Below are 26,307 nucleotides of genomic sequence, written 5' to 3' on the forward strand. Positions count from 1 at the left end.
GAGTCACCTCTGGCCCAAATGACCAAAGAATGACTGACAGCAGGGGAGTGGGAAGAAATTCTGAGAATAGAAAGTCAGATACATGAAAGAACTGAACACAGTGGCTACAAATTGTACCTTACTGATACCAAGCAGCAGACTTTGATAAGAAACTGTCCTGAATGTGCCCTGCTTGTCCAGAACAGAACTGTGTCTCTTTGCTCAGGGCCCTGACGTTGCACAGTGTGGAAATGAGTCAAATTTTTAGGGCTGGTGTGCCTCTCAGTTATTATTCATTAACATAATACCTAAAAAAAGCCCAAACACATTGCTTTTGACTGGAAATGACATCACGTGTTTAGGGCTCAGGTTTATTTTGTGCATATGATAAACAATAGTTTGTAAGATACAATTGTAGTGTTTGCGTTCTCACATTGTTGAATGTTATCTACATGGCTCGCTTTAATAAGGCATTGAGTCATTTACACAGTATCTTTCATGAACGTTGACCACACACAACACAATGGTTGTTTTTATTTACATTGTTTCTACCGTTTAATGTTGAGTGACAAGAACATGCATACCATCCGCAGGCCATTGTATCATAAATCAATTGTGGACATCAAAGTATAATTAACTCACAATAATTAACTTTGGAAATGCCAGTATTGTAATGATCTATTTTTAAATGCAGACTAAATTCTGTAACCAAAAAAATAGCTTTCGTCAGTTCATACATATTATTAGTAATGAGTCACTTCTCTTTTTTCCGAAGCAAAGTTGACAAAGGTAACACACCTACAGGTTTGTCCATAAATGGGCTCAGTGACATTCATTGGCGTCTGTTGGAGATGACCTGAAGTAGCATACACCATTGTCAGTGGGGAAATTATTTTTTAAACCTTATTAATTTTGTCCTGTAAAATTCCTTGTATGAAATTCCTTTTAGAAAGCACAATGCTGGTGTCTTTTGTTGCTAAAGTACTATGTCCTTGTTAATTGACCATTCAAATAATAAGTCTAGCAGAATGCTATTCAGCTTCAATTTTGAGTTTTTGATAACCTTGGAGCTGCTTATTCAGAATAGCATCACATTCTTGGATTTTTTTTCTAGGATTAGCCACGAAAACAAAAAAAGAAAGGACAAAGCTCTGTGAAGATCTTTTATTTTCCTAGAGAAAAAATATCTTAGCAAGGTCAGGTCTTGTGTATTCCTTTCCAGGGATGGCTCTGGAATTTTCTCTCTCCCAGGGCTAAATGGGGCTGAGAAAATAATCTATAAATATATTTTGGGATATCAAATACAATGTAGGAGGTGACTGGCTGCCCTGCAACTGGCTGGTGACCAGAACCGGGTGTAGTCTGCCTTTCGCCCAATGTCAGCTGGGATCGGCACCAGTACCCCCACTGCCCCCAACACAAAAATATCCTGGTTTATGACTATCCAAAACCCCCAGACTCTCTAGTTTGTCCCTAAGCAAGACAAAGATTTACCAAACTACTCCTCGTGTGCCGGAGTATCCCCACGCTCCAGTATGTGTATTCTTTTTTTTTTGTCCACTATTGTGACTGATCAAATGCATAGGTGAAATTTTGTGTAAGTGATTTTTTTTTTCTTCTAAAAATGTTTACATTTATTCATTGATTAAGTGACTTAAATGTATAGTTTGACCAGATGTTCCCATCCTCATTATTGGACTGTTTCCCCAAATAAACAGGAGGTAGTTTATTATATGCTCACCCGCCAAACACACAAGCAATGATTATTCATAAGTGTGTTGCTGCTCTCTGCTGGTTGCATCAAATTAATGCAGCAAGAGGACGCTAAGTGGGGATTTAAAAAAAAGTAAAAACGAATTTCCTCAAACAGGGAGCGAACTGTGCACAATTTATTGCAAATTTGCCATGAATTCAGTAATTGCAGTTAATTGCACTATATCATGTTTTGGCTTTTTTTTTTTTTTAATTCCTCCCAATTCATATCAAACCTGAACCTATTCTACCTTAAAAAGCCTTTTAAATAAAAAAATGTTAGTTTGTTTTAAATTCTGCATCCCTAAACAATCAGTCGAAACAACGAATTTAAGTAATTATGAAAGTAAAAAAAAAATGTTAGAATTAGGTTTCAAAATAAAAATGTTGGCCAACCAAAGAGCTACGCTTGACAACGACTGCGATGTATATCCTGCTCAGTTAATCGTTGTCGTTGACATATATGACCAAGAGGTTGTAAATACATTGTGTGAAAATAAATGGAAGTATTTCTTAATAATAAAAGAGCTACGCATACTTAGTTTTGATTTAATATAGCATCTGTCAACCATAAAACAGGGGAGCACTCTTTTGACGTGCACCTTTTTGGTCGGCCAACATGTTTCTCCCACCTCACTCTTCTTCCCAGACCCCCCCCCCCCCCTCCATTTTTTCCCTTTTTTAATGTAGGCTATTGCAGGCCGGCGCCGTAATTTTGGAATCTGCCCTTGTGTATGGTGGATGAAAAAAAAAATTCCTCACCAGGAACAGTGTCACACAACCTCCCCCCGGGTGCGAGAGCTGCGAGCGGACAGCCCGCACGGTCCCGACTGTCGTCTTTTTCACGACTCGTTACATTATTTTGCTCCAAAAAATGTAACGTAGCGCGCAGAAGTGGCGAGGGGGGGCAAACACAAGACTGGAGGGAAATTTCTAACATTTTTGAATTTCCTCATAACTAATTCACATTTTTTTCCTCTCGCCCGGAGGAGGAAGCCGTTGTTGCAGTCACCCCTGGCCGGGGAAAGGAGGCTTTTTCGTCGGGGGTGTTTTTGCATGAGCAACGCTGCTTTTGCAGGTATGTCAAATCGCATATTTTTATTTTTGAGAAAAATTGAATTTGCAAATTTCTAGTAACATGCTAACATTAAGTTTATTGCTGTTCCACTTGGCTAATGGACGCGTCAGCTCAGTGCTCGTCTTCCAAACCAGGTGCAGCCATCATCGAGGAGCAATTTGGCTCGTTTGTCGCGGAATTTTATTTAGGAATTGTAACTTTTGAGTCATGTGATGGGGGGGAAATGCAGCTGACCGATGCTGCAAGCGATCTATGGTGGCGAGATGAAGGGCGATGAGGAAGGGGAGGAACAATCTAATCGCGCACAAAAACATCTTGCAGCCATGTTTTTTTGTGAATTTTCCATCAAATTTGAGCAGGGCTTCGGAGTTGCCCCCCCTTCTCTCTCCGGTACTCAGGCAATTCGCACCACTTCTCGGTGTTTCCGTGACCGCCTAACACGCTTCACAGACTGGTACAATCGTCACTATAATGTCGGCGTCCAAAAAACGTTGTATTGTATTCTATCTCAAATAATGTAGACGTTTTTTTAATTTGTCAAATCCGCGACTGACTGGCGCCACCTGTAGGGAGTCATTCGGAGAAATGAAATAGTCAACATAATTTGATTAGTTTGATTTGTTGACTCATTTTGAAGAATTTCACCCAAATTACAGTTTCGTTTTGTTTCAAATGGAAATGAAATGAATTCAATGTTGAACCTAATACATTCACAATGACCTTTAAAAACTAATTCTGCAGCCATGAGCAGGGTGCAAGTCAGCCTTTTTCCTCCCCTGTGTTTTTCCCCCTGCAGGATTCTCTGGCCTTGAATGCTTTTGCTTAAGAGTGACAAATCTTGCAAATTCACCTTGGATTTCTTTTTTAAGATAATTAAGTTAGTGCTTCACTGCATCGTTGCCTTCAAAGCTTTTCGTTTCTACCTTGCTTTTTTTCCCCCTTTCCGCCTTGCTGGATTCTTCCTAAAATTTGCGATTCGTTCAGATTGGGAAATTTGCATGCCCCCCTCCTCCTCCCAAAAAATGTCCAAAATGAATAGAGGAGCAAGGGAGGTAGAAAGAACATGTCAGCAAAAAAGAAAAAAAATGCAGGGCAGGAAAAACAATCACAGCAGCGCTCCTGCAGTTTATTTTATTAATCCTGCGGACGCTTTTCCCATTTTGCTGGACTTGCTTTTTTATTTGAGTCTGGTTGCCATTTTGTTGGGGGTAATTTGAATGCTGACCTTCAAGTCAAGTCCTCATAATAAATTCAGTGAGCTGCTGCAAAATTATAATAAATCTGGCAGGACAAGTCTGCCTTTGTTTACTGAGCTGTAATTTAATATCAAATAAGGAAATAGATTTCTTTTTTAATTTTAACAATAGACCTCCCTGAGGCTTAAACATTTGCCATGTGCATAATTATAGAGTGACCACAACCTGTAACCTTACTAGCTGAAGTAAGATAATTTTGAGTAAGATCAGAAGAATATAGTTTTGATTCAAGTCAAATTTTCTTTTGAGAAGAAGGGAACAAAATGTAACGGGATCCAAACAAATTAAGTAGCGCTGAAGAAATTTAACAGAGCTGAAAGCATCGGAACATGTTAAATGAGATTTTCCATGTAAAATTTTGATTGCTTCCACATGCGCAGACTTGGTCAGATCCGGATGGATCCGGGTTTTATGTTGCCGCCGCTATCACATTCCCAACTCGCACACGCACACACACTAATACATACAACAAAAATGTGTTCAAACCAGATACAATTTCACATGGAAGTGTTTGAAAAGCATCCTTTCATGTGTAGTTTAAATTGCTACCAAGTGCGCATACTCGATTGGATCCAGAAAAACCTGGTTTTATGTTAGCTTGTGACTTCGGATACGCAAAGCAAATTTCTTCATTCAGTCGATATTTATAAAAAAAACAAAAAAAACAAACATAAAATACAATTTTCAAAGGGAAATGAAAACGTAACTGCATGTAGTAAAATTATCTATATGCTGTGGTATCGTTTGACGTGCTAAAACGCAGGTCATGCGGTTTGCTAATGCTTTGAATGACTAAGAGTTTTCAAGTTTCGACGCAAACGTTCAACTAAGAAGTGAGTGACTGTGCTCCTTCTTTTGGAATACAAATGGTATAAAAGCTACTAAAAACCAACGAGAAAAAAAAAAGTGGCCAGTGTTTGTACTAACGTCCTAGCATTTCTCTACTTCAGAGGCTTTGCAATCTTTGTTTTTTTTTGCGACTTTTGTTGCTTTTGACGTACAGTTTCCGCCGTCGTATGTTCTTTTGAGTAATACAGAGAATGGAGAACAAAACCTGTAGGTTTATATTTAGAGAACAGATAGTGGAAATTTCCAGTCTGTGTTAAAACAACAGTGGTCTATCAAGTCATAGTGAGGGGTTTCTGTTTTAGTCCATATCAACTTGCTAGCAGAGTTTGTATTTTCTGAAGGAAAAAAAAAAAAGAGATTTGCTTTCTTTGATTCCTCGCCAGTCCTTTTAAGCACTATTCTGGATGAGTGATGTGGGTTAAAATGAGCCTTTTAGAATCCATTTTGAGCATAGCAGGCATCCACTGTTCTCTTGTGTTCTCAGTGGCTCTGCTGAAAATGTCTGAAAATTGCTTAATTTATATTAGTCCCTGGGAAATTGCTTTTCAGGGGTTAGGGCCGCCGCATAAAATTGTGTGCTTTCCTTTCCGCTCATATTTCTTCCTCTCCTTTCCCTTGTAAAAATGAATCTTATTGGTTTGATGAATAATGCATCAGGATGTTCATTTGCTGCAGCAGTGAAAATTAGGCCCGTTTACATGCAGCGGTTATGTACACGAAATAGTTTTTTTTTTTTCCTACTTGACCATTTTGTGAAGGTAGTGCCTGTGCTGCTTTTCTAGGGGGAAAAAATTCAGCAAAGCAAATGTAATTTCTGTGCGTGGTTAAAAAAAAAATGGGGGAGGGCTGAAACTGGTGCAGGTTTAATGAATCCATAAATCACAATAATGCCAGGTTTGCCGCGCCTGCGCATGTTTGCAGTGTAATTTTGATTTCCATCAAAAATTTAATCTGCCAGCCTTCAAGGGTTTTAGCAGCAGATCGGATGCTGTCTTGAATTTCTAATTTTAGGGCCCTGATCTTTCTGGATTTATTCCTGTGTGATTCAAGTCTGCTTTTCAATATCTCTTGTTATTAAAATTTAATTCACAGCATTAACATATAGATTGAAAATGTTTTTTATGGGGGGCTGTGGAGTGAATACCTCTGGAATTTTACTAGATGCCTGTTTGTTGCGTAGTCTTTGTGTATGTGTGTGTGTGTGTGTGTGTGAGTGTATGTTAGAGTGGAGTTGCTGGTGGGGGATTTATGTATTTCTTTGCGTTATTGCTTTTTGAAATGATGGTCAAGCTCAATATTAGAAGACATTTATTACAAGAGGACAGGAAAATGTACGTTTGATTAAGGAAAGATGCATTTTCCTGTCTTGGCTCTGGATAATGCACACCAATGCAGTGAAAGCAGTGATTGAAGTGACCCGTCAGTCCTCCATTTTTAACTCGCTCCTATTTTTACTCCTTCTCCTGAGAGTGCAAACATTTTCCTGATCCCTTAAGCAAATTTGTATTTCATATTTGGATTTTCCTTCCTGGTGTATTTGACTTGCAAAGCAGATGTTTTTTTTTTTTTTTCTGGGTGGGGGGGGAGTACAAAGTAAAATGGCAACCTCAGTTCTGCCATTTTTAATATGTTGTTCTGAGAGTGATTGATTTCCTTCATTATTGTACAGACATGGTCAAGCCACGGCCCGCGGGGCTTTTTAATCCAACCCGCCAACCTTGTCCAACAACTACAAAAAAAATCATTCCATTTTGTCCCTGCAATGCCTGCGTTTTTTCATTTGAGAGTGCAGTGACCATTGATGGAGCCATATGATTTGTGGGCATGCAGCTTTAGGGCAATGTGTGGCAAGCCACACCCACTGTTTTTCTACACGTAAGAAATGGTTCTTGTGAGCCCGCCAGTGTGGAAAAGGAGTTTTTTTTTCAGTTTTTGTCGTGAAAAAAGGAAGGTGAGGATTTCTTTACAATTAAAACAAGAAATCATAAAACATGACCGCGGGACACATGCGTGTGAGTGATCTTGCGAAACAATATGGCCGGAATATGTCAACAAATTTGACGATCAAGTGACGACGATTAAGCAGAAGGAAGCCCTCAAAGCGGTCAAGCTTTCCAAGGGAATCACCATCATCTCTAAACGTCGCAGCACTACCCTGGAATACAGGGCACGCTTTTCTTTAAAAAAAATCTGCAAAGCGGTCGAGTGATGATGAGGAGGAAAGTGAAGCAAAGAAAAGATAGCTTGAATTGAGTGCAAGTGAAGAGGGCAAAGATGAAAGGTAAAAAGAAAACTACTACTAAATATGAAAAACAATGTATAATAAAATAGAATAAAATATATAATAAAAATATACAAAAATAATAAATAAATAAGCTAAGTTTTAAGTTAATGTTATGTAAATTGATAAAAAAACTAAAATAGAAAAAAATTATAGAAAAATAAGAGTAAGCTAAGTTTCACGTTCACATATTGTAAATTGCAGTAAGTTACGGAACGCATGTATCTCTGTCTCTAAGGTACAGTGAGAATAAAATCCTTTTTTATTGTTTCTTTGCAATTTATTTCTTTTTTTACATCTCTTATATGCATTTGTTTTATTGCTGTGTGTAATTATCTGCAGTATTTATTCAGGAGTTATCGTTATTTTGGCTGTGGAATGAATTAAACAAATTACAGTGTATCCTTATGGAAATATTTGATCCAACATACAACTACTTCAACATACAAAGTAGGTCCCGGAACTAGTTACCTTTGTATATAGAGGTTTAACTATTAATTTGGTTTATAACAAGTCATAAATCGAGCATTATAAATAACTGTCAATAATATTCTACTTCCTACTTAGGTTTGATATCTAAATCTGCCTAGTATGAGTTGGTAGTTAATATAATTAGTTACTATAATATTATGTATTAAATGTGTATTTCCTAATTTAGGACAATACATACCGTATCTACACATGCAACACTTTTTTTTTTTCTAAATACAAACTCAAAGTTGAGGTTAGCATGTTGGCTTGCCCCTCAACAGACGTTCTAGCTTCTCATGGTCCCTTTGCAAAATTGCCCACTACTGGCGTAGACGTAGTAGCGCTTTGACCGAATCTAAATAAACTTGACTTGAATTAAAGCTATAGATAGAAAATGGACTAGGGAGGGGCCTTTGTCAAACTTTCATGATTGCCTATGGGGAACATAAATGCGATTAAATCAGTCACTGCTGGCCATTTCAGAGCATTTTGGCATATTCAAGACCCACAGGATGCTGTGGTCAATAATTATATATGCAGTATACCACAGGACCAAATTAAAAAATAAACTCCCTTTCACTAGCAAAAAAAAAAAAAAAAAAAAAAAGTTTGATTCTGCCCTTTTCCATTCTTTTATAATCAGCAGTAGAAAAAAGTAGGTTGCACAAAAAGCTGCTCCTCCCGGTGGACTCACAAACTGTGCCGATGTCATATCTATAATGGGGAATTGATGTCATTTATTGGTGGTTTCATGGTTTGGAATTTACTGTGGAGTGACATCAGATGCTCCCCCTCCCATTTCCTGTTGAAAAAAACTTTAATAGACAAATAAATGAATATTCATTCCTTCATTCATTCATAATGGTATGGAATGGTTGCCGCTTGAGTTCCTACAGAACTTGATGAAGGTTCCAGCAAGGGCTGTCACTAACATCTCAAATGAATCAAAGTTGATGTACTGTGTATCATGTCCCGTAAATGAAGAGATGAAGAAGTTAACGTAGTTCAAGCATGAGCTGAGCTAATTCACTCATTCATAATTATCATCGGGTACAAAGTAATAATTCAGATAATCATGACTGTTCATATTAGGTATGAATCATGACACATCTTAGTCTATGTGAATCATTTAATACATTTAATAATTTGAGCTGTTAAGAAACCTAATTAATAAAAAATTGGAATCGGCGCTTGACTGTAAACTCTTCTCACTTTGTCATGACATGAAGAGAAAAAAAAGCCTCCTCAATGAATTTGAACAACCGAGATTAGGATACACAAACAGAAATCGTGATCTGGCAATGCAAACAAAAGAAAACATGAGTTGCAAGATGAGCTTAGAAATTAATTTGAATAGGCACGCTTAAATTGCCCAAGTATTAGGAAGTCTTTTTTTCTTCTTCTACTTTAGTCAACCTAACTATTTGGCATTTAAAGTTGTCTTTTTGCATTTGGCATTTAAATGCCATTGTTTCCATTTTCCCTCCGAGCCTCGCGTGTAAATGAGGAGATGGCAGCTCCAGAAGGCTGGAAGGAGGAGCTCTGCATTTAATAGGCAGCAGGGGGAGCATGAGTTTTTCTTGCATTTTTTTTATTTTTTATAACAACATACACTTAGTCATTTTGTACTCAGCAGCCATGACTTTGGCTTTGGTTCTTAAATTTCTGCTTGTGTGGCCATCAACACACTTTTATACTTTGCCATGACCGGTGCCCTTATTTCTAGTGGAGAAAATAATTACAACAGCAGAATACCAAAATGGCTCCGACTTCTCCAAAATGACAGCCAGGATTTCAATAGGACAGTAATTTCAGAAAATGACTTTTTTCCAAAAACGATTTCTTTACAACCAGTGCGCCTTCCCATCTAATATTCCACATAAGGAATGTATTTTTCATTGTCTGCAAGAGTGAAATATTAAGCTTGTGGCATTTTTACTTTCTCAGATAATTGGAGTCAAACGTGCTACCAGAGGTTAATATGTCCAATTTTCATAAAACCCCAGACTTTGGAGCATGATTTTTTTTTTCTGGGGTAACGAGTTTACTCAATAAAAAAAACATAAATTATTTCCCATTTTTAAGATTTAAGATTCGTACTTAAAAACACCCGACGAGAATGTATACATCGACCAAGGCCAAACAATTCTATTTGGGATCAGAACCTTGATAGATAACCATCTCTTGTCTATCCGTAATTTATTTTCATAAAGATTCATGCATTATTCACTGAGAATATTTTCTTATTCATATTTCATTAACAAAAGACGGGGGAGGAATGCTAACTGGATCCACACGCAAACTGAACAGGATCCTTTTTCGTTTAACTATTTATTCTAATGAGGCTTGTGGCCAATGCCCTTTAATAGTTTCAACGAATGTAATTATTAACCAATTATGTTGCCTGCCACATGTTAATAATGTTGTTGTCTGCTTGTCTGTCTTTAATCATATGGAAATTCAGGGTCGGAGAAGGTGGAGTCATGAGTGCTCAAGAGTTACCCAAAGTTGGAGAAGGTGGAGTCATGAGTGCTCAAGAGTTACCCAAAGTTGGAGAAGGTGGAGTCATGAGTGCTCAAGAGTCACCCAAAATTGGAGAAGGCGGAGTCGTGAGTGCCCAAGAGCCACCCAATCCCAGCAATGAGCTGGGGAGCGGTGGGACCAACGGTCCCCCGTCCACTTCTGTTGTGGTCAGCCAAGATGTCAGCTTACCTCCAGTCACAATCAAAAAGGAACCGGGGATCACGGAGACGAGCAACGGTACCTTCGGGGACACCAACCCAGCCGAGATCTGCGTCGTCATCGGAGGGAACGACGGCAAAGCAAGCGGAGGCGCATCTCGCAGAGTCCAGGCGGAGGGTATGTTCGCTCTTGGTACTCCTCCACCAACCAAGAGCACAGACTCATGCATAGGTGTGTTACCACATTTAAAACATACTGCACACATGTTAAAATAGGGATCAAGACTAACATCTTTTACCATGAGCATAGTACCACCCAACTTAGAATTTTAGGTGCGCTGGAAGCGAATTTAAGGGTGCACATGTTAAATTGACTTGCAAAGTAAATATTAACATTCTGCACCATTTTCACAGTGATATTGATAAAAGCTTGACAGGAGAATTTGCAGTTGAGCCGAATTTGTTCGGCCACTCTTTGTGGCCCATTCCTGAATTTAGATTTGACTTTGTGCAGTAGTACTTAATTCAGTTGAATGATTATGTACTAATAAAACCTCTCTCTGTCTCTCCTTATGAAGGTTCCTATGTATGTGGAGTTTGTGGGAAGAAGTACAAGTATTACAACTGCTTTCAGACGCATGTCAGGGCACACAGAGGTAAGCCATTGTCCCAAAATATCACGCACAAGTTCAAAAACATTGAACTAGTAAAGCGAGCAGGCTATGTCTTGGAGAATGGGGAACAGACTGTTATTCTGTGGTGGTGGATGCAATGACAACTCATAATACAGAAAAAAAACAAATTAACTGTTGGCTTCAAAAGCACAAAATATGTCTTCATTTAATGGCTGTCATGCAATGCAACTGCGTAGCTATGTGCCGTACTTTGCTGCAGAGTGCTGCAAATAGTCCCTCATTGAATGGAAACGGTCGGAACAAGAACACTGATTGCGAAGTAATTCACAAACGTTTGACTTGAAGGGAACTGATGGCGACATGAACAGGATAATGGATACTCCTAGACTAGAACATATTGGAAAGATTTTTCAGTTGATTCCACTTGAGGAACCTACTTGTGTCATCATAATGGTATGAACAAATAAAAAATAAAGGAAAAAAGTGTTTATGTGCTCACGCCGACCCTGAAATGTCATAGTTGTAGTGTTCCAAGAAGTCGGTTTTGAATAAGGTTGTTAATGGGCTAGAGAATTTCTGGAAAGTTTTCATGGGAAGTTTAGTTTGAGGTATTTTGTTAAGAATTCTAGGTCCATTGAAATTAATGAGGGGATCGACTGAGAATTTGGCGTCAGTTATCTTATATACACATAAATGTGCAAATATTTTCTTTAATTATAATCCAGTATACATGAAAATGATTAGACACTAAGTTGTTTTTTTTGCTTTGTGTGAAAACAAATGAATTAGTACTCATAAATAGACAAACATCAAAATTCACTCAAATTATTATTTTTTGTTTGTTTTGAGGGGATACGCCTAGTTTGGAATGACCAAATTTTCAAGGGAATTTATAAAAATGTATATGTAGATGCAGTGTGTTTTATTTTAATTTAAATATGAAATAATTGTATTTAACCTTTTTCGTAAAGTAAAAGTGTTTGTTTGGATAATTGCCTAATGCTGATTTCCACTGCATGACAGAATCTGAGGGCATGGTTGCAGAGCTACAACCACCTCCCAACAGTGAGTATTTTATCGTTACATGATTTTCTTTTTGATACTTTCATAACAAAACCGAAGGTGATCAGAGACATTCTACCCAGTTTTCATATTGGCTCTCGGGCACTTTAGCTTTTATCAGGACTACCGTAATTTTCGGACTATAAGTCGCGGTTTTTTTTCATAGTTTGGGTGGGGGGGCGACTTATACTCAGGAGCGATTTATATACATATATATGGTTTTTTTTCACTTTTTTGGGCATTTTATGGCTGGTGCGACTTATACTCCGGTGCGACTTATAGTCCGAAAATTACGGTAAATGCTTTCCTACCTGAGAGTACTTGAGATTTTTGAATCTTTCGACATCCACTCTAGTCAGTACATGCGTACTACCTTAGTATCAATATGAGTGAGAGCCCAAGTCGTCTTTATGCTGACAGATACAATCTGTAGTTTATTAAAAAAACACTAGTGAAAGCAAATGAGTAGACCACCAAGGATACTTGGCAACAAGTTATGATGGATTAAATTCTCAAAAATGCAACATGCTGAGTTCCACCCTTTGTTTTTATATTCCACAGTTAAATACTTGATAATTACTCCAAGAGTCCAAGAATTCTCCCTTACCAAAGATTCTACATTCTACCCAAGACCCACAAGTATTTGGACTGATTCCGTTTTTTCCCCCCTCTAATTTCTACATTTCTTGGCTGATCCACCCTTAAACTGTTCATTTTATGCCTACTGATTCCAAGAATTCTCCCTTACCAAATATTCTACATTCTCCTCATTACAAGTATTTGGACTCATTCTGTTTTTCCCCTCTAAATTCGACATTTCTTGACTGATTCAAACCGTTCCAACTTTAAACTATTCAGTTTATACCAACTGATGTTCCATAACATTCCACAAGTTTTAATTTAGTCCATTAGCCTTCACACGCAATTTCCCAGAAATTGCATTCTATAGTTACTCTTTGAATAAAGGTTTTGAATATAATTTCTCTCTGACGAATCCAAAATGCTTTGCTATTTTGACTGCCAAATGGCTAATCCAAAATAAAAGTGATGTCAGAATATTCCCATGTATACCTTCTAAAATAATCCATGATTGTCCATCATAACAATGGGCTTCATTTTTAAGTGGAGATTTTTTTTTTTTTTTTTAAGTGTGGATTTTATGCCAACAAATAAAATCTTTGGTTGCTCCAACTTTATCCTTAACTGTTTTCTAAAGCGGGAATAAAGAGAAGACCAGAACTGCTGGGTAGACAAAATAACTCAACAAGCGTGTTGTCTGTTATTTATTTAATGACGGTTTTATTTATACAAAGTCACAACTTGACTGGATCGGCCTACTATTCTAAAGTCAACAAATATTTTTTTCTCTGGAGTCCCACCGATAATTAATACCAGTTTCATCCCTCCATCAAATAGTGCCCGCCAAGGTCGATAATTTTTTCGTTGTTTTTTTTTTTTTTTGCCTGCCTGTTCCTGAATCTTACTCATGTCTGCTCGTTTGTAGGTGGCTTCCGTTACTCCTGTGACATCTGTGGCAAGAAGTATAAATACTACAGCTGCTTCCAGGAACACCGCGACCTGCATGCAGTGGATGGTAACGGAGCAAATTTCAGTGAGCTGAAAGAAAAAGAACCACAAACTAAAAATAAGCTCGAGCTAAAGAATGATCCTGAAGGAAATGCTTTATTTCTGGCTAAAGTATATTTGTGACTAGATTAATAATCACCTGTAAACAATGTCTGAATGTATCTTAATGTCTAAACATGTATATTTTTAAGTTGCATACGGTTGCATTTGGAGTTTTAAGTTTTACATCAATTCTCTGCCCTGTTCCCTTTAGATCCATACGAGCAGGTCATGATACCCATCGATGGCCTTAAAGAAGAGGAGCCTGTTGAATCTTATCCTAAAATTGGACCAAGTAAGACCATTTATTGTCTTCAAATTTAAAATGAAGACTTCCTTCTCATCTGATATGTCCCTACCATACTTTATCAAATGAAGTAGTGAATTCTATTAATCCTGAGTCCTTTGTACGATTTACTGATAGAGTAACACAATATATACGTATCTGTGATGCAATATATATTCTGTAGTATAATTGCAATTGTGGAAGGGAAAAAAAATACTGAATGTTATAATCCCTTTGTACAGAAATACCTTTTGTTCAAATGAATGCCTGACCTCTATTAATCACTGACACTGAACAGAGACAACATCTTTCTCTGTAACTATCCCATTTTACAACGTGGACACCTGAAGCAACTAGACAAGTGTGGCCGATAAATCTATATGTACACGTTTTTTTAATTTTAAAATTAAATAGGTACTTTATCCTCCGGAACGGATGGTGATTTGAAGAAAACGTGCTGGAACCACCATTTTTTTCTTTTTTTTTCCAATCAGACAAAAAAGGCTGATTCTTTAAATCACTTCCTGCTCTAATTGAAATAACTGTTATGTGCTAGTTTTAGTATTATGTACAACCGTACTTTTTTTTTTTTTAAATCTTTATTGAAGACATTTTCCTGTGTGCCTTCCTCCTCTTCTGCAGAAACGGGCAGCTTTGTTTGTGAGTTCTGTGGGAAGCAGTACAAATATTTCAACCCATACCAGGAGCACGTCGCACTTCACACACCCATGAGTGAGTCCTTTGTTTTTTTGTTTTTTTTATTGCTCCTCAGTGAAAGTGGTTTCTGCACTTCTGTAAAATCTGATATAAAATAACCTGAACATTTATTGTCTTTTAATGCACTTGATTGGCTTATAAATTGAATCTCTTCCCCCATCTCTGCATCATTACTGTGAAGTCAATAATTGCTGGTAAAACGCACCAAGCCAGTGTGTCGGCTAACGTGCCTCTATCTTTTTAGTAAATGATAAACAAAAACCTTTTTGTAGTTAGTAAACTGCACGTTAAAGTTCAGCAAGGTTCTGTCTTGGAATACAATGTTTATTGTATTTATTTTTCTCTGTAAATAATCTTTCTTAATATCCTTTGCAAAATATGCTTAAATCAGCACGATATATTCATTTTGCCTTCTTAATGATACAAAATAATACTTTTTGATACTGGCAGAAATTATGTACAGTATAGTGATGAAGTGTTGTTTATTTATAATTCCTCAAAGCATGTGGCTATTTAATGCCCATTATCGCTTAATGTTTTTGTGTTTCTCCTTTTAGGCTCCTTTGATTTGACGGCGTCTCGGGTGCAGGAGTGTGGGAGCTTGGATATGAGTAAATTTGGACACAGCCAAACTGATAAGATAAAGAGTAAGCACATTATTTTTTCTTTTTTGCATTTGCTAGAAAGACAAAGGCAAGTACAATAAATAGATTGTAGACTTAATATTCAGCATCTGTGTGATTATGGCATAAGAATGCTTTGAAATTTCAGCAGTGTTCAGTTTTGCAACAACAATGCCGTCGGACACCATTGTATTGGTTTCTGTTTTGAACCACAATTGAAAAAATATGTCTGATTTTTATTGGCAATTATTATTTTTATTACTTTTGTCAAATTCAAGTTATTTCTGTGACCACTGTGGGTTTCCTTTCATTAACAGAGGGGTACGGACAATTTTGTCCACGTGTGTAAATCAGACAGACCCCCAACATGCCTGGCTCTCTCACGGTCACATTTTCAAAAATAGACAGAACGAAAAAAGCAATCCAGGGATCTACTATTTGTATCCAAGCCATTAAAAATAAATGGTTCATCATGTTGTCCCTTTGAGAATATACTGTATATTAAGATGTATAGTATGCTGTAAACTCACATTAAAATTGCATAATGATTTTATGGTTACTTTCAACATAAAAAAAAAAACTTTGCATGCAGCATTACAATTAGTGTCTACTGTTTTTGCCTTCACACAGGCAGTCAGTTCAGACGGAAACTGGAAAATGCATTGCAGTCTAGTCTGGTTGACACAAACAGCTCTCGGAATTCAAGCGGTGAGTTGTTAATCCCCTCGTTCTTTTTCCTTATGCAACAGTAAATTTACTAAATAGTGTTTGCTCCCTCAATAAAGCAAGTGCCTGCGTGACGCCTCTGCACACTGTTATACCATTAATTAATCAAAATGCAGAAAAAAAGAAAGAACGGTACAGTAATATTGCCTTCCTCTTCTCATTCTTCTTCCTCTTCACAGGCACCCCAAGCCCTCTGGTGGCCACTTCCTTCCCTACACCTCAGAGTAAGTGCCAGCCCCACCCCTGTACATCTACATCTTTCTGCGTCATAGAAATGTACAGTTTGCATACACAGCTCTTCATTTCATGTCACTTTTCGTTCTCTGTAAGCCATTGTGAGTCTCCTGCACAAATCTGCTACATTTATCATCACTGGGGAAAGAATGCTTAAGAGGATGAATATTAGTTTTTTGTTTTTTCTTTTACATTGGTTGTGGAGGCTTAGATCCGGTCTTTTCAAAGTATGTCGTGAGCTTCTCCTCAGAACATAAACAAGACACTTTTCAACACTGTATTGCAAAATTCAAAGTCATAATTTTTGATCATTTGCATTTTTAATTGCAACGGGGATTTAAAAAATGCCTTGCACGTCCTAGGAACTTGTTAGGCTGTTTGCGGTTGTACGGTATTAACAACTTGTAGTTGAAAGTAAGGCCACAAAGAGTGGTTTTGTTCAATATGTAGCCCGGGTGAGAAGAGTGCTGATAATCGGTGCAGTCCTCTGGAATGAGAATTCCCAAAGGATTAGTCTGAAAATGACCAACGTAGGTGTGCTCCTTTCATTTTGTGGACAAGATGCTCACGGGGCAACTCGCACATCGAACTTGGTGCTTGCGTTACTCACAGCAAACCACCAGACACCACCTAAAGATTGAGAGCAGTGTCACAAGAACATCCGGTAGGATTTATATGTTTATGGGGACACAACACATATTAGTCAGGCAGCATCTTTTGTGAACAGTTCTCATGTGACATGCATTTGGACTGGTGCTGGTCAGTAATAATATTGAACAATTTTAGCACAGATATAATAAATTGGTCAACCGATTCAAAGTTTCTGCGGCTAGTATGTACCAGGTATTTGTTTTTTTTGGAGCACACTTGATGTATAGCAGGATTGATTCAGTTTAAGGGTTTGACTGAGTCCCATGTCTGCTTTAAGGTAGTTAAGACTGCATCTAATCACAATGAGGCCAACTTTATCTCTGGCAAGGTTCTGATACACAACAAAGCTTTTGAGATTGCTCACCATCTAAAGTTCAGAGCAGTCAAACATGTGATTGTCCACTTTCTGATGTAATCTTCCTACCCCACATTTGTCATCACGTATGATGTTTTTTTTTTTATCTATACAGGATTATGTTTTTGATAATAATTTGGACAAATGTTCTAATAGTGCACAATGAATGTCTTGTTTGGCAAATGGCAAAAGGTTTGGTAAAGTTGATTCCTTGAGTTAAAACAAAGAGAAGCATGCTGAGTTAAATGGTATGTTTTAATCTGGTGTATGTGGTTTTCAGAAATCTGATTCTCAGAGGTGGCAAAGACTGTATAATGACAGTAGCCAAAAACAATTTCTAGCAGCTCTTGTAGGTTTTCTTTTTGTCTGTATCCTATTGTAGTTTGAGCTTAATTAGTCATTTTTGTGGTTTTTATATATTTTTTGAGGGGCGCTTGGTTTTGCCGGCCAATTTGCTACTCAGTTTGAGTCACCACTGATTGGTAGCGGTTATCGGTAGGAGGGAAAAAAACCAGTTATCGTGCATCCCTTCCCGACTCAGTAGTATTGATCATATAGGCCTGCACGTGGCATAGATGGAAGCAGCTAGATGCACTAGCATTTGCTCTTTTGTCACCAAAGAGAGATTCAACTCTCTTCTGGGCCTTGTGATTTTTTAGAACCCTACACTTGTGGTGCCTGTGGCATCCAGTTCCAGTTCTACAACAACCTGCTGGAGCACATGCAGTCCCACGCTGGTGAGTCCACTCCCACAAAATGCATGTTGAAGCTCAGCAGCGAAGCAAGCACTGAATTTCAAATGGCTGCAATTGATGTGAAAGTCTGTAAAACAAAAAATGTTTTAGGCATCAAGTTCTCCCATGTGGTTGTTGCAGATCTGGTTCTGGGACACATGGTTCAGACAATTTTTTTTTTTTTCCCCCGAGTAGTATAATCAGATAGCTGTGCAATGGCTTAGTCATAATATTTGTTCTCAACATAAAGTGTGTTCGTTCATGTGCCAGTTTCAGAGATAACTTAGGCGTATCCAGGATTTATAATTATTTTTGGATTATGATTACCGTCCATTTTATATTTCATTTTCCACTGCTTTGTTTTGACATTAGGGCCACTCATCAAATTAATCTGACAGCATTTGTCAGATCTGCATGTGAGAACTGATTGTTGAAATTATTCATCTGACATTTTATTTTAAATCCGGACCATATTTGAAACATTCACATTCTCTCACTCACTTTGTTTCTGTGTTGCAAGTGCCTATATTTGTAGCTTCTTTTGCTTTTTAGTTTATTGTTTTTTTTAACTTCAACATTTTTCTTAAATTTCAAGATTGCAATATCACAGTCGATTTTGTTACTCTCTATTTTCCTCAGCTGACAACGAGAACCATACCAAAGGGGACCCTCCAAAAACCTCCTCAGCCTCGGGTCCTCAGGAGCCACTGTGGAGAGTGTCTCCTGCTCAGCCCCCCCATCCTCCAGTGAAACTACAGATACAACCTCAAAGTCTCGTCCAGCGGAACCACAATGTCAACCGTATGTTTTTAGTAAATTTATACATTTGAAGTGATACCTCAAAACTACATTTTAATTATGAATTTGCCTTAAAAGCCACTCAAAAATGCGCGAGAAGTCTTCGGCAATTACAACTCAGTCAAGGTTCATTATGACCAGTTTTAATTGTATTTTCTTAAATGGCGTTTCTTTGTGTCCAGATAATAATGGGCTGCCTGATAAGGAGCGGCTACAGGTGGCTGAACGTCTCTTACGGGTAATGTGTTCTGATCTGAACATGCTCAACGTGCTCAACAGCAAGGACTTCCTCAAGCTGGCACAGACGCTGGTTGACACGGGGGCACGTCACGGCGCCTACTCAACCCGTGACGCCCTCGGCAACATGAGTGCCTTGGCGCTGCGTCAGCTGCCCCGCATGTACAACCAGGTCAAGGTCAAGGTGACATGCGCTCTCGGCTCCAATGCTTCGCTTGGCATCGCAGTTACCTGCCACTCCCAGACAACGGGCCCGGACGCTTGCTACGTTCTGACGGCGTACCAAGTGGAGGGTTCAAGACTGAAACGTTACGTACTTGGAGTGCGGGAGGCGGAACTAAGGGAGGGACCGGAGCAGATTCACCACTGGGTCCAGAATGTGTTGTCTGAGTTTGTGATGTCAGACATTCGCACTGTGTACGTGGCAGAGCCCCGGGTGTCGGCTGCCGGATTCGGGGCGTCTTCACTCGGTGGCAGGGGCAGGATATGCTTGCGCTGCGCAGGATGTTCGCTCGGGGCAGTGGTCCAGGCAGTCCTGGGGAAACGTAGCCTGCAGGCTCGAGGCCTTCACGACCTGGCCGAACTCCTCGCCACGTGCAAAGACATCTCCGCCTCCACCACACTGACGCTGAAGGAGGAGCAGTACACCAACACTTACCTAAGCATGAATGAAGAGGGAGCGCAGGGCAGCGCTGCCCAGTGCCCCACCCCTCCCTGTTGGGACCGTACGGCCGAAGCACTCCTGCAGGTCCACGCCCACTTTGAGCACATCTGTGAGACGTACGGACGCAGTAAGTCCACAGCACCGCTGCTCCAGGGCCTCAACAAGCATTTGCTCGGTACGCTGACTTGTCTGCTGGCCCCTCTGCGCCTGGCGGCACTTGAACTGAGCAGCCAGAGGAGGCCCACCCTGCAGCAGGTGCTACCCGTATACTTGCGTCTTGAGAAGTTCTTCACTTCCAAAGCTGGAGAAGCAGGAACTGGCATGGCCAGCAAACTCTGCCACTACTTCCTAGAAGCACTCAAGGAGAATTTTAAGGTAATGTATTTCCTAAATAAGTGTTTCCTAAATCATTGCAAATGTTTTTGTTGGAACTATTTTAAATCGCTATTGATAATTCCTATGAGAAATTGAAGAACTGCTACACTGTAAGATTAATAGTTTTTTGCAGAGCATAAAGAATATATGCCTTTGCGTATTATCTAAATGTTTCTAAACTTCAACTTGGAGTGGCATTTACGGAATAAAGCCCCTTTTTTGTGAATTTTTCAAGTTTTGTTAACTGCTGCTTCATATTGTGAGGCAAGTTGAACCGAGTTCACCGCCACAATACAGCACTCATTTCAAATTGCAAAGTAGTATCTCACTTGTATCTCAAAGTACAACTACATTTGTGATAAATAAACAATTTGAGTGAAGTTAGATCATTTCGTGGCACCCGTGATTATCTCGCTTGGCACACTGACTGTTTGGGACGAATCACTGCTGTAAATTTGATGGATAAATCATGGTAATGATACGAGAAACAACCATCTTGTCCTCAGGTTGAGCGAGCTCACCAAGTGGCCATGGTGTTGGACCCTCAGCTCAAGCTGCGTTCAGTTCCTGCTTACCAGCACGAGGACATAATCTCCCGAGCGTGCGAACTTGCGGCCGAACCTAGGGACGGCGGCATGACCGCTGCCGGGGCGTCCTGCGGCGAGGAGCGGGACAATGAAGGCCCGCCCATGCCCAAAATAACCCGAGTCGAGGGAGCCGGAAACAATGGCGGCCTTTCGAGGGTGACGTTGTCCACCAACGACGAGAGTCAAAGTCACGTCAGGCAAGAGATCTTCCAGTACTTGGCGGAGCCTCTTCTCCAAGGCACCACCGATCTCTTCCAATACTGGAGCTCCACAATGGGCGACAGGTTTCCCAGGCTTGCCCGCCTGGCACTGTGGCTCCTGGCCGTGCCGGCGGTAGGCATTCGCAGCGAATGCGTCACGGTGTGCGAGCAGAGCCTGGCCATGAAGAGGAGGCAGCAGGTAACCGCTGAAGAAATGAACAAACTCATTTTCCTTCGCTCCAACATGGGCTAACCGACCAAACCTTCACCTTCCACCACAGACTTATTTATATAATATAGGTTTAGACCGACTGTAAAACGAAACTTGTGTGGAAAGACTGAAAGTAATTTTAGATCGCAAGCACTTGGAACATTAAGGCTTGTCACATACTGTATGACACACTGACATGGAGGTGTTTAGTGCTTTAGGGATGAAACAGTAGCTGTGTCAGGTGAGCTTCTTTCTTCTGGCCTGAAGACTCAACTGCTTTAAAGGCTACATGCTGTTAGACTTACATGATGGCAGGTAAGGTCAGTATGAGTGAGGTCGGTGACACAAATGCGACACACAAGCGGTTCAGAAATGTCACTGCCTTTTGCACCTTTTGAGTCTACCAAATTTGTGGCAATGCCACAGAGATTGAAATTATTTCAGCAACCTACCCCCTCAAAGCTGCTAAACTCACCTTTGTACTAAGTTTTATGATTCTTTACTTTGGTTGGAATTGCACGGCAGGTCTACATCAGTGGCTAGTTCTAATTGAACACGTACAGGATTTTTGATTTGAAGGTATCCAGTTGCATGCCGTTTTTTTTTTCCTCTTTCTATTTCCACTTCCATGACACACCTACATCGATAACAGAAAATCAGAATTGTATCCTGCTGTGTAAATCCAGTTTCCTGCTGCTACCTGTGCTAGCCGCACTGCTTGGATTGTAGGCACACGAGACAACTCTGATCAGACAGTTGGGGTTTTCCATGATTATGTTGTTAACAGTCATACTTAGAGTACAGCCAAATTTGTATTTAATATATTTAAATCACTAGGCAGTTTTAGCTTGCTCACTGTAGAGAAATATGCTGACCTGCTGTTGATTTTTTTTAAAAATATGGTGTTTTTATTTACAGGCAAATGACTAATGTGAATAGCCACAGTTCTGGTAATTACATAAGTCCGAGGCGCTTTTCTTTATTTGATCAATATAGGTTAGTCTTCCTTCAGCGGGGCTTGTGTTAATTTCTTAAGGCAATAAACAAAAGTGTATGGTTATGGAAGGGCAAACAACAAAATCCACAAAACAAACACGCTGCTCCCACCGTCAATCACTTTCTTGTTTTGTGGAAATCGAAACAGAAATGTCCCTCAAAGGAATAATTAAGCCTGCCATCTCCCCTCATTAATAATGTCAAGTACCTTTTTTTTTTGGGTGGGGGGCAGGCAAATACCTCCTTAAATTGCCTTGGATGAATGGGAGCTGCATTGTCTGGGGCTTCATATCACTTCCCTTTTTGCAAAAAAAAAATGCCTTTACGTTGCTAATTTATCGCCTTGTCAGCGACATCCCATTTATTTGTATTTATTGTTGTAGCTCTGGAAAGCAAGTTTGACTGACTGTTGAAAACAGTGACCTCTAGTGGTTAATGCACTATGGCCAAATTAACAAGTGCTTTTGCCTCCCCAATAATATGAAAAGTCCATAATTGTCTTCAAATACTATCCTTATATATTCTCCGGTATTCTATTCAAACAGTGAATAATTCGTATTTAAGCTTCACAAAATGCTATAGACATCACACATTTTTAATATTTATGATTTTTAGAAAACATTTTTAGAACAAATTACACTGATATTACCATTCACTATTTCTTTTTTTTTCTTCTAAAATTATGTCTGTATTTGCGAGGCACCGAGCACCCTGATTTAGTACAATAGAGTACATCTTTATTTATATAGCGCGTCCACATTTGAAGACCTTCCTTGAAAAACATTTAATGAGCTATCAATTAATATTGTTATTTTTATGGCTAAAAATGTTCAGTATCTTTATACCATATGCATTTCTTTATTCAATGAAGAATCGTTTTCATACGTTTTTAGTATTGGGCATTATTCTCAGAATCCTAAACAGGTTCCAGGCAACTTTTTAACATCTGTGAATATGCGTTTGTCAACATACCCCAGAGCTAAAGAATTGCAGAGCACTCCCTTGAATTAGCTAATTTTTAGAAGTAAGCCCTGTGTCATGAAAGTGAGCCAGCTATCATCCTCAGCATCAGACTGCTAGCACACTGAAAGATTTTCAGCAAAAGGCAAATAAGTTAGGCCCAGTACAAAAGCAATCGGACTCTTTTTGTGCGTTCCCATTTAAAAAAAGTTAAATGCCCAACTATCTTGTCCTTCCGGCTTAGGTGTATTAAGAGTTGATTTGTCCCAATAGTAAGGTCTAAAAGTGGGTGGTGTCGACAATCTTGAAAACTAAACGTGTTCAAACTTTAAGACCATAAATCTTGAAGTCTGTGGGGAAAGCCGACCGCTCTTGTGCTATTTGACTCTGAGAACTGTGACGTGAACAAAATGTAGCCAAACAAAGAAGCGCCAGTAAATTGGAAAAATAAAAAAAAGTCCTGTAGATACTGTTTTATTCTGGTACTGTATACCTCAGTTCCCCTGATGACAATTTTTTATTTTATTTTTTTTTTTTTTTTTTACCGACATCACCACCTTACAAGGCTCTGAGCTTTGGTCTTCTCCAGAAACATTCGGGTAACATAAACACGTATTTCGAAAGCGTCCGGTTTTTGTATTATTTTGTATATTAACACTGGCCAACAGCATATTTTTTAATCAGGGATGGATTTGTGTCGCTAAATTGTGATGGTAATTTTAACAATGCCTTTACTTTTTTCTTCAAGCACATCACGTTTTTGAGATATTTTCCTTGACCTATAAAAGCTTGCGCAATACGAGTGTTACCATACGTTGTAATTTATAGGTATGACGTTTAAAAAAATTGCCTTTTGCTCATCCTAACCTTTAATTTATACATATATAACATCTTGTATGATTATTATTCTGAAAACCTGATGTGCCAGAGAAAAATAATGGGGGCAATTTTGGAATCAGCGCAAAAAAATGGAAACGTTGCATCGCTGATTAAAAAGAAATACTTAAAATTGTAAAAATGTGTTGACCATTATCACAGCAAATCACACATATTATGAGACGTTGCATTGCTGATTTAAAAAAATTGTTAAAAATTGTAAAAATGTGATAACCATTATCACAGCAAACCAGGCATAATATGATCAAAACTAAAAAAAAAAACCTGCCTGTTACATCTTTGAAGATTTGAAAATGCTTGTGAGTCACGTATACTTACAAGCAATTAAAAAAAAAAGAGGTACATTTTCACATGCCACATTTACGTCAATGATTTTTGTAAAACAAAATAGCAAAGCTAATCTTAGTGGTCTTCTGTAGACTTTCACCAGCACCCATGCTGGTTGTGGTCAAATCATGCACTCCATTTCACTTCCGTCAATGCCATACGACATATTAACTATACTATAGGGTTATCACTTAATCCTTTTTTAAATATATTTGAAATGAGTACAGGAAAAATGTACTTTATTCGAAATACACCAATTCAATGGTTTACCTCAATATTTAACAGGTAGTGTTGCTGCTCATTGTAAAAAAAACACAAAAAAAACATTAAAAATGGTTTAAAGTTAGAGCTTTTTCTTTGTGCCGGGAATAGATGAAGGGATTTGTAGTAGCGTTTTTTTTTTGTAAACCATGTACTTTAAATAGGATATGCTCTGGGACAAAATGCCATTAGTTGACGTCACAATGCTCGCGTCAACATAATCGAACCCTAGAACTAGCGTGTATTTTTTTGTGTTTTTGCTGAAATGAGAATTCTATCATAAAATAATTATGCATGCTTTTTAATAAGGTTATAAGATAGTACACTTTGAAGCCAGTTTTTCTTTTTTTATGTCAGACTGTATTTAGCCTCTTGGGGTGTGGAGGGAGGCGGCCAAGGTACTGCTGATCATGGGGCGGTGCAAATGCGTGGTCGACATCATCCGTTTTCCCAGGACGTATTATGTAAATACGAAATAACTGCTGTTTTTATGCCATGAGGGGGGCACCATCAATTCCGAGACACAGTAGGGAGCACCGATAACATTATACCTCTTTTTTCTACAGTAGCATTTTAAGGAGAAACAACAAAAATAAGTCTTTTGATACGATCAAAGAACTCAACTTAGATACTGTTAGGCCAGCCACTCTTAAGTTTGATTTTAACTTATTCAGACGTCAGTTGTAAAAATATGCTAACACTGAGATGTGTTCTCCTTTACCTTCTAGTCTGCGATATCAGATCAGGTCAACAATCGTGTGTTGCTTTTAATTCTATTTTACAGGCGTTTTTATTCATTTTCTACTGTTATACAATACGTTTGATCCTTTTTTTCTTCCTGTGTAGATTCCCACCTGAGTTGTCTTATTAGTAAGCCTAATTTATACTTTTGTAGCAACACTATTTTTATATAATGACAAAACAAGGGTTCAATGTCTTTTGGTTTTATGTCTTCTAATGGCAGCGCTGTTCAAAACTATTTCTGGACTACATAACCCACTGTAGTATGTGATGTGTGAATAAAATCCTAATCTGTGTCTGAAATGTGTACATGATGCCATTCTTGGGTCGACATTTAAACTAAAGGCGACTTGCGCGTCATCGCAATTTTACAGATTTGGAGCATTCTTGTAAGGAAAAGTGGGCAGATATTGTATTAATTCCTGATGTACCATGCACCAAAACCGTCTCTACAGTTCTTCAGCAGAATAATTTTTTACATTGGCCTAAATTATATTTTGTTTCTTTGATGTAGATATTTGATTAATTAATTAATTGATTGATGGATTGATTGATGGATTGATGGATGGATGGATTGATGGATGGATTGATGGATGGATGGATTGATTGATTGATTGATTGATTGATTGATTGATTGATTGATTGAATTTTTGCACATGTCCTGAATGTTGTTAGTCACCTAATGTTGAACAGAGGCTGAGATCTACCGGGGTCAAATTCCTTGTTTGGCATGCCCAAACATGGCCAATAAACTTCTTGAATCTTGATATAGATTTTCGGGATGAATAGCATCCTTTTTTAATTATTTCCAAGCTTTCACAGAGATATTTGCATCTCTGGCGTCCTGTGAATAATGTATTAATAGATGAATATGTTAATACCGTGAAGGTGGGATTTCTACATGTGATTCCCATAAAGGATTTTAAATTGTGACAAGCAGAACAATTCAATGTTCTTCCAGTAGATGGCAAAGTGAGCACAAACCTGTGTGATTAACCTCTTATCTATGCAAGAGCTTGGTTTTCAAATAACAAATCAACTAAATAGTTGTGAGAGT

The 26,307-nt window shown here is 38.6% G+C and overlaps 1 protein-coding gene across 8 annotated transcripts; it reads left to right on the plus strand.

Moving 5' to 3' along the window:
- The first annotated feature begins 2,405 nt into the window (after nucleotides 1-2,405).
- Nucleotides 2,406-25,438, plus strand: znf618 (zinc finger protein 618). Of its 8 annotated transcripts, none has more exons than XM_037265404.1 (15): nucleotides 2,406-2,809; nucleotides 10,126-10,579; nucleotides 10,926-11,003; nucleotides 12,006-12,047; nucleotides 12,606-12,683; nucleotides 13,549-13,656; nucleotides 13,885-13,965; nucleotides 14,599-14,688; nucleotides 15,231-15,320; nucleotides 15,927-16,004; nucleotides 16,202-16,246; nucleotides 17,922-17,999; nucleotides 18,636-18,797; nucleotides 18,977-20,070; nucleotides 20,577-25,438. In XM_037265404.1, exons 2-15 carry the CDS (start codon nucleotides 10,150-10,152, stop codon nucleotides 21,108-21,110), a joined length of 2,988 nt encoding a protein of 995 aa, XP_037121299.1. In that variant the 5' UTR covers nucleotides 2,406-2,809; nucleotides 10,126-10,149; the 3' UTR covers nucleotides 21,111-25,438. The 8 variants fall into 8 exon arrangements, with proteins under 8 accessions (XP_037121299.1, XP_037121302.1, XP_037121303.1 ...); XM_037265407.1 differs by having other exon boundaries at nucleotides 13,549-13,638; XM_037265408.1 differs by having other exon boundaries at nucleotides 10,126-10,525.
- The last annotated feature ends 869 nt before the right edge of the window (nucleotides 25,439-26,307 follow it).

This window comes from Syngnathus acus, chromosome 12, assembly GCF_901709675.1.
Source record: "Syngnathus acus chromosome 12, fSynAcu1.2, whole genome shotgun sequence".
In the NCBI taxonomy this organism is placed as follows: domain Eukaryota; kingdom Metazoa; phylum Chordata; class Actinopteri; order Syngnathiformes; family Syngnathidae; genus Syngnathus; species Syngnathus acus.